This window comes from Austrofundulus limnaeus, unplaced genomic scaffold (assembly GCF_001266775.1).
Source record: "Austrofundulus limnaeus strain Quisiro unplaced genomic scaffold, Austrofundulus_limnaeus-1.0 Scaffold168, whole genome shotgun sequence".
NCBI lineage: Eukaryota > Metazoa > Chordata > Actinopteri > Cyprinodontiformes > Rivulidae > Austrofundulus > Austrofundulus limnaeus.
The window spans coordinates 381,672-390,195 of NW_013952570.1; the positions used below are offsets into that span (position 1 = coordinate 381,672).

The following is an 8,524-nucleotide window of genomic DNA, read 5'->3' on the forward strand; positions in this document are numbered from 1 at the left end:
GAGCGATGTAACATCAAGAGACCATAGTTTCATCCGCCTCCATGATGACATCCCTCACCTTGTCCTCACTTGGGTAAAGCCATGTGATGTGAGTATCAGTCACATGGAGGCAGTGCTTAAAAGCCTGAATTTTGCCTGAAACTCTCAGACTGAAGAAGTCTCTTGGAGGAGAGACAAAACGTTTCATTAGAGAAGAACCCGTCCAGAGGACCTATACAATTTTTTTTCTTTTTGATTTTTTACCTGGATTACTGAGATGCATCAGGTCAATGTGATAAATGTTGTCTCTGAGCAACAAACTGAGCTTGAACAGGAAAAACAGCCTAAATGATATTTGCTTCATTCCAGATTTAAATTGTCTATTGCTTGGAGATATTCATGTCCTTCCTGTTAGTCGACAGACGTATAATGACGTGTCTGACTTCCTGTCTGCAGGAGGTGGCCCGGAGGACTGTCACCAAGACTCAGGTGGAGGTTGAAAATGGTGATGGGGAGGAAGATGAAGTGGTGCAGACGGTAAAATACTTCATTTTCTTGCTTTACCCTCATTAGTTTTGTGTCATAAATGCAAAAAAAAAAAAAGAAACAGAGAGAGAAAGCAGACGTTTAATTCTCATTTAGAGTATGTCACAAAGCAGGAGTCTGTTGTGGTTCTAAGGTTTATGTCTGTTATGAAGTCACTGTGTCAAAACTAGGTTCTGTCTCATTGTTCTGGAGTTTTATTAGCTAAAACAAGAGATGACAATCAGAGATTTTAAAAATCATAGAGTTGTGAAAGAAAAAAAAGGCAGATTGAGGCTTATTTTTCCGTTCATTTCTGTCTGCCTCTTTAACTTGGCAGTCAGGGAGTGAGAGACACAAATGTGTGGTCACCACGGTGACATGGGGACTCACTGTTATCAACTTTTCTTTTGATCTTTTCTTGCACACCTCTCACTCATAAATCCAAAACACAAAGTTTAGATTATTTACAAAGTTTTGTTGACATTTTAGGCTGCAGCTGCATTTACTCTCTTGTTTTCAGAAATGTCTTATTTTAATGCAGCGGGTCCTTTTTTTTTTTTATTTAATTTATTTACCGAGTTAAATCTAAAAAGTTTTTTTAACCTTTGTGTTTGTTCCACAGGGCAAAGTGTCTTCAAGAGAGTGTGCCGTCATGTGAAGCCTTCAGCTTCCTGATTTTTATTTGACTTATTCTTATGTATTATTTGACTATTTTTATTGAGAGCCATTCCATTATTACCTGTGCTCAGTAAGTGTTTTTATCATTTCAGACTTTACTAGTACATTGAATTGGGCTTTTAGTTTGTTATTATTTTAAAGAATATTCAGCAGAAGCAGTATCAGTAAACAGGACTGTTGGTGGATCCACAAACTGAACCTGTTCAGTTTATTCCAAACACTCCCACTCTTCTTTTAGTTTTAGTCAGTTATTCAATTTATCTGCTGTAGGTTTTATATTTAGTAACACATTTTGTTGAAGAAGAAAAAAAAGCCAAATTAAATGTTGGGAAAAGTACATTTTCTTTGCAATTATGTTAAGTTTCCAATGAAATCAGTTTGTAGTGATGTGTTGGTTAGAGGCTCAGATTAAAGGACAGATTAAAGACCCTCTGTCAGGCTCCTGGACTTAACGGGGTTTTCCACTAAAGAGATTTCAGTGCCAGACCAGGTCTGGAGCTGGTTCCTAACTGGTTCTAATAATCTGCTAGAGCCGGAGTTAATCTGACTTCCTGTTCATGTTAAAGTGTTTTCTATTAAATTAAAGAAAACAGCAATTCACAAGTTTTATTGGTTGTTTGTCTCCATGAGTCCGTCTTTCTGACAAAACCATTTTTTTTTTTTCTTTTGCTCTGGTCCAGCATAGTTTGTGTAGGTTCTGGTTTTTCAGTACCAGAACCAGAACACACAGTCGTGGGAACACAGAGCTCCAGTTCAGCACTGGAACCTGTTTGGTGGGAAAAACCTCATAGTTTGAGCCTCATGTACACAAAAAAAAAAGTAGCGTATTAACTTTGTGCAAAAGTATCAACAATGAAAGGACTGTGGAACAGCTCAGTCCCACACACATATACGTTTCTACAGGTTTTCTTCTGTTGGCAACACCAGGTGCATTCTGGGAAACTGTTGCGGATGTGAATTAATATTAAACACACCTCTGCTTTGTTAGGTTGAGCTGAAAGTCAGATTTTTGGTGTCAGAGCGAGCGTGGCCATGTCAGCATGCAAACAGTTTAAGAAGCTGGGCTCCTTCATATTATCCCACGTAGAAAAATCTAACTTTAAAATCATTTATAGGTCTGTTTGGTGTGAAAATATTCAAATAAATGTTGAATCTGCAAATCAGAACAAATAATAGTTCTGTCATCACGTTAAGGCAGCCAGTGTCCCGCTTTAGGTGTTTAAATGTTCATTTTAGTCGTCAAATTTAACCACAAACAAATAAATTACTCAACGATTTGTTTTTATCTTCTCATACAATCTATTACATATAAACTAAGCTGTTTTAAGTTATGTTTCTCTCCTCACATAGTTTGCGCTGAACATTAGGTTTGTAAACTTGAATCCTTTGTCACGGTGCGCCACAGAGAAGCTGCCGTTTGAAACACGACTCCATCAATCATCGAGTTGATGAAGTAGAAATGGGCTGTGTTTTCATTCTTCATTAAACTTTCAGAGACGTCCATCACACAGTTCATCAGATAAATTCTCTGAACATCAGAATATTTGATAAATCAACCTCTGAGTCTCTGTTTACAGCAGTTATGTCATAATGACGCACCTCTGGCTCGCTTCATTCACTCACTATTAGAGTGTGGAGTTTGTGTTTGATACTGGATGAGAGGCGACAGACAGCTGCAGGTGTGAAGCAGCTCTGACAAGCTTCACACACACACACACACTCACACACACACACACACACACTCACTCTTTTGGCTCAGGGCTAATGCTAAAGGACATTAATACACGCTCCACTACCTTATTTAGGAGCGTATCTAACATTTCACAAAATTCTTCTTTTCTCTGCTTGTAGACATGATTTTAATTGCGCAGAGAGGAAAATCACACACAGAGCTATTTGTGTTTTTAAATGGAGGCGCGTCGTCGTCGCTCTGCTCCACGTTGAATCATGAAGCTCAAAGGAAGTGTGCTCGGATTCATGCATACGCCTGGTTTAATACAGCTGAATGTTTTGTTTGTATCTCATTTTCTTGATTTAATCACATCTTTGTGTGTGAGGCTCTAATTGTCACTGAGAAAAGCCTCAAATCCTCATGTTTTGTTTTTTTATTATAATTAACTTCAATACACTAAACAGGACATCTTAAATCAAGATGAAGTTGGGAGTTTTAGTGTCTGGAGACATTAGTTTAGTCATTTTAAAGATGTGTATCGGTTGTTTTTGGTTTTAAATATAGGATTTTGCTTTTTAAACGGAATAGAACCGGTTCTTTTGAATGTTGAGTTAGTAATGATGAGTTGTGTGAAAAAGCTTTAGAAGATTGTCAACTGATGCATTCGGTCCTAAAACGTTTTGCGATCAGATGTCGGCTATTAGGCATATACATACACACACACACACGTTTCTCTATACTTGCGTGGACTTTGCATTGACTTCCATTAATTTCAACAGCCTGACCCCCTTACCCTAAACCGAACTCACAAATAGTGTTGTTCCACTGTGTGGACCAGACAGATGTCCACAGAATGACAAAATGTCCTCATAAGCATAGTGTAATGTTAAAATATTTTTGCAGAGAGATCACAGTAAACAGTAAAAGATAATTTATAGTTCAGACATCAGAACTGTGATATTTTGACGTGAACATGATTTAGAGTTATTTAATTCCCATTTCTGGATGAGTTACCTCTTAAGCTTATTTACTTTTACCCTCTGCTCGGTTTAATTAGGTAAAAAATGCAACGCAACACTTATTCTGTGACTGACATGAGGTTATAGCTGACAGTAAACCTCAAAACAGCTCTAAAAGTAAACAAACTCTAAACTGGAGGTAAACTCACCCATACAGTGTCCTATAATTTACTTTAATCCCAACAAAACAAATAAAAATAATTCAAGTTTATTGAGAAATAACAAAAAGCTGTATTTTTTTAAATGTTCCTTAAGATCACAGTTTAGTTATTGGTGAAATGACAGCTGAGCCAACTTTTTTTGTATTATTATTATTATTTCTCTTGGGGCATTTACTCTGCTTCCTGTGTGGGATCGGTGGCTGGATTAGGATTAGACTGCCAAACATGCGATATAAGGGGACCAGACCACCTCTGAAGGTGGTGTAAGTGAAAACACTGAGCCTCTATTTGCTGTCAGAGCAAACAAAAAGCTGAAGACACAAGTTAGTGACAAATGTAAACAGGGTCTTCAATAAATAAAATTAATCTGGATTTAAACCCTCTAAGATACAGGGAGGGTGTTACCCCCCACAGAGGCTGACTCTTTAGTCCACAGATCTTTTTTTACTGACAGCACTTACACTAAAAAAAAACTAAATGATTGATTTTGAAAGAACAGTGGAGGAGTAGGTTGTTTTATATATTTGTTTGTTTATTTTCCTCAGTGTGGAGGATCCTCTGAGTTTATTCCAGATGCTCTCACCCCTTATTTCAGCCTTTTGTAGCTTTTTGTCGGACCTCGGTCATCACTGAGTTTGTAGTCGTAGGTTAGTGTGGAGATGTGGAGGTTTTGGTTCAGTCTGTACCTCATTAGACTGTCTGAGGACAGAATAACAGGAGTCTCAAAATACATCTAAAAACATTTAGTTTCTTCATTTGCTCAGGATTGTCTCAGAGGTTGGCAGATGAGTTGCTTCTGGTGGTTCAGGCATCTGTTTAAGATGTAAGTTTGGGTTTGACTGTCTTTATTTCTACAGTCCAGTAGATGAAATCATGGATGTAGGGCAGAAGATGTGTGAGACCTACAGTACAGATTTACAACAATAGGCTGAGCTGATGCCTGGCTCAGTGGTTTGTGGTAAACACTCAGAATTCAGTGGAACTACAGCAGTTTGCCGTCTTTTTCTCCTCACATTTTTTGACCAACTAGTCTAAACTAGTCTAGGTCCAGTGACTGCATCACTGCAAAGGCTCCAACCAAAACCCACGTGGTCCATGTCCTAGAAAGCTGTAATTGCATCAGTTTAATCTAGTTTGCAGTTGGACCTCACTGGACTGCAGTCAGACTCAGTTCTGCAGCTGCCCCAGGTGGTCTCTCTTTTGGTATCCTGAATTTACACATTAGAGCCGCCTAGAAGGAAAAACTGAGGGTTTGTTTTGCTTTTATTTTATTATTATTTTTTTTTTTGTTTCAGAGTTTTGAGATTCAAGTCCAAATGTCTTGAGTAAAGTTATAAATCATTGAAACGAAGCCCTGATGACCACACCATCACGCTAATTTACATCTGGAGCTAAAAACCTGTATTTACTCGTGAGCTTTTTTTATTAGCTAAAGATGATTTAAAATGGATTTTGAAATCCATACTCTGTCTGTTTGAATCATCTTACGATTTTGACTTTAATCTCTGACCTTTGAAACAAGAAAATAATGTTTTTTTCCACCTTGGGCTGATCCTGATGGTTTCAGCAGAAGAGATCAGGTGCTTCAGGTGTACTTCTGACTTGAGTACATAGTACATATTTCAGTAAATCTTTTCCTAAATCATTATGGGAAACTTTTTACAGGTCTATAAAACAAATACTACTGGCAAACTTCAACCCTTTCAGTCTAAAGGAATAGAAAAAAAACGTGACTTACGAGAGTAAAGAGTCCTGGACTTTATTCTAAATAAAGAGCAGTAACTCCATGTAAACATGTCGATGTTCTAAAGAACAACTTGCTCAAAGATGAGAAACACTCCAAATGTTGAACTGCTCGTGAAAACACGTCTGGGATGATGTTAGACTATTTTTTTTTATAGTTTGTGAAGTGTTTTTATTCTTGAACTTTAGCCTCAGTGTTCATGTGTGGGGGGTGGTGGGGGTTTGAAATAAAAATATGTACACTTTCTTCTCTGATTTCCTGTCTTATCTAATTTTGTACGCTCAATAAAGTTTTACATTTAAATTTTTTTGGTATTTCTTGATTTTGTACTTAAGAAGTAGAAAATTGGAAGTGTTGGAGAGATTTAATGACAAAAACAGAGTTTTTCACCACATTTAACTATTTTGAACTCAATTTATGATGAATGTTAGCTTATCTTTAGGCTGTGACCAATCATCCTACTGTAAAAACAAGCTGTAATTTTGTTGTGTCTAAAAATACATAAAATCCCAAAGATTACAAGTATGCTTTAGTCTGTTAATCTAGAATTCCATCACCTGCTTCCTGTTATGCCAGTTTTACACTAAGAACACCTGATAAAAACGTTTCGCCTAGGAAAAAACAGTCTTGTTATGTGAGAGATGTCACACTGGGTGTGACCTTTTCAAAATTTAGCTCAAACTCAAGTTATCCATATTTGCTAAATGTACTTAGTTGTGGCAGCCGTCTGAACGAGGTTGGCTCTGGTCAAAGTCTAAATAGTTTAAAAAAAAAAGGTTATACATCGGGGAAACAAAGCAGCCACTGTTCAAAAGAATGTCCCAACACAGACGAGCTACATCTAATGGCCAGAACTCTGCAGTTTTCACTCATTTACAGGCCAGCGGTCACTCTTTCAGAGATGAGGATGTTCTCATTCTTGATAGAGAGGAACGTTGGTTTGAGAGAGGAGTAAAAGAAGCCATTTTTGTGAAGCAAGACCATCCATCATTAAACAGGTGGAGGCCTCCGTTTTCAGTTGTCCCCCTCCTACAGTGCTGCTATTGCCAGTATCACTCCACCCCTGTTAAAAATGTGTTAATTAGGTGTCAACGATGGCCATGTGATGTATCAGTCACATGGAGACAGTGCTTAAAAGCATGGATTTTGCCTGTAACTCTCAGACTGAAGAAGTCTCTTGGAGGAGAGATGAAATGTTTCATTAAAGAAGAACCCGTCCAGAGGACCTATACAATTTTTTTCTTTTTGATTTTTTAACTGTTTTACTGAGATGCATCAGGACATCTAAATAGTTTAGCACATATAAACTATAAAAGTTGACCAAAGTTCTTTACAGTTCAGCTAAATGAACCGATAAAACAACAATAAAAACAAATGTTCACGTTGAGTAAAATTACTCTTAAAAACCAAAGGAACTGCCAGAACCTGTAAAGCAGCAGGTGGTTTCCTCGGAGCTCCAGCAGGGGGCAGTGATGACGTCAGACTGAAGGAGGTGACGACAGGCGGAACCAGCGAAGAAGAACCAGTTCTGTTTGGATTGTTTTGAGTTCCTCCTGGGAGTTCCGGTGTTCAGGATGCTGCTGGTTTTAACCGAGGAGCAGAAAGACCACCTCCACTTCCTCCAGACCGTCGAACCCTCCGGTGAGTTTAGACTCTGCTCGCCGGTTCTGGTGGCTGGGAGCAGGGTTCCTTCCCTGAAACCTTCCGGTCAGTGGTTCCAAATGTTTTACTGAAGACTCGTGGAAAATGTGACCGCGATATGAACGTCAATAAATAAAAACAGCTCTGGTTTTACAGCCTGTCAGGGATTTTGTTCCTGTTTTTGTTTGTTGCGATTATGTTATCTACCCCGTGTTTGTTCTACTGTTTGTTGTTTCATATTTCACACAACACTGGTCGGGTTTACATAAAACTATTTATGTATTTTATGTTTCAGCTGATTTCAACCAGATTCAAGATGGCCGCCACAGTCAAAACAGCTAAAAAAAAAAAAAAAAACACGAAAATAGCTGAGAATATTTAACACATTAACAACAGACTGCTCTTTAAAGTTGCCATTAATTATCAACTCAATACTCAACTCTGTTAGCAAAATATCCCACAAACCATTAGATGGATTTTGACGAAACTTTCAGGGGATAAATGACTGGATGAACACCTGCAGCTGATCATGACTGCTACAGCCTAGTGACCCTAGAAAACACAAAACACTGTAACTGTGTCCATAAAGGCTAAAACCCACAACACAAACTGAGAACATGACCGTAAACTGATGGCTTCATTAACTGATGCATGGATTTAAGTGAAACTCGTTTTAACTAATGAACTTTTATTTAATTTTCATCCTGACTGTGTCTGTGTGGAGCAACATTTATACAACAGGTTTTTGTCCTCAGTGGTTGAGGAGTTCGGCCGTATCGCCTTGGAGTTCTTACGCAGAGGAACCAGTCCGAAGACCTATGAGGGGGCAGCAAGTAAGTCTGTCTTTGTTTTCATCTGCTGACGTTTGTTTTTATCTGCTGACGTTTGTTTTCATCTGCTGAGGTTTGCTTTCATCCACATGTTCTGATACATTATTCACACCACTGAGATAATTTTTTCGTCCGTACGTTTTTAGGTAACCTTTCTGTGCTACTTCAACAATTCATATATCAAAACTAGGGGTGTAAGACAATATCGATACACTGAAATATCACAATATTTCATTTCCCGATACTGTATCGATATTCTGAAGCCCTGTATCGAT

At 38.1% G+C, this 8,524-nt stretch overlaps 2 protein-coding genes across 2 annotated transcripts in view; both read left to right on the top strand.

The window, feature by feature from the left end:
• The window catches only part of lmnb2 (lamin B2), a gene marked incomplete in the record, with an annotated part of 25,011 nt that extends 18,930 nt beyond the window's left edge, over positions 1 to 6,081 (top strand). Inside the window, 2 exon segments of the mRNA XM_014017430.1 lie at positions 436 to 516; positions 1,127 to 6,081. Coding sequence (XP_013872884.1) covers positions 436 to 516; positions 1,127 to 1,162 — 117 coding nt within the window.
• Positions 6,082 to 7,290: 1,209 nt separating this feature from the next.
• commd2 (COMM domain containing 2) overlaps positions 7,291 to 8,524 on the top strand; it is a 6,261-nt gene continuing 5,027 nt past the window's right edge. Inside the window, exons 1-2 of the mRNA XM_014017432.1 lie at positions 7,291 to 7,419; positions 8,175 to 8,252. Coding sequence (XP_013872886.1) covers positions 7,353 to 7,419; positions 8,175 to 8,252 — 145 coding nt within the window. The 5' untranslated portion in view covers positions 7,291 to 7,352. The remainder of the gene's footprint in view (positions 7,420 to 8,174; positions 8,253 to 8,524) is intronic.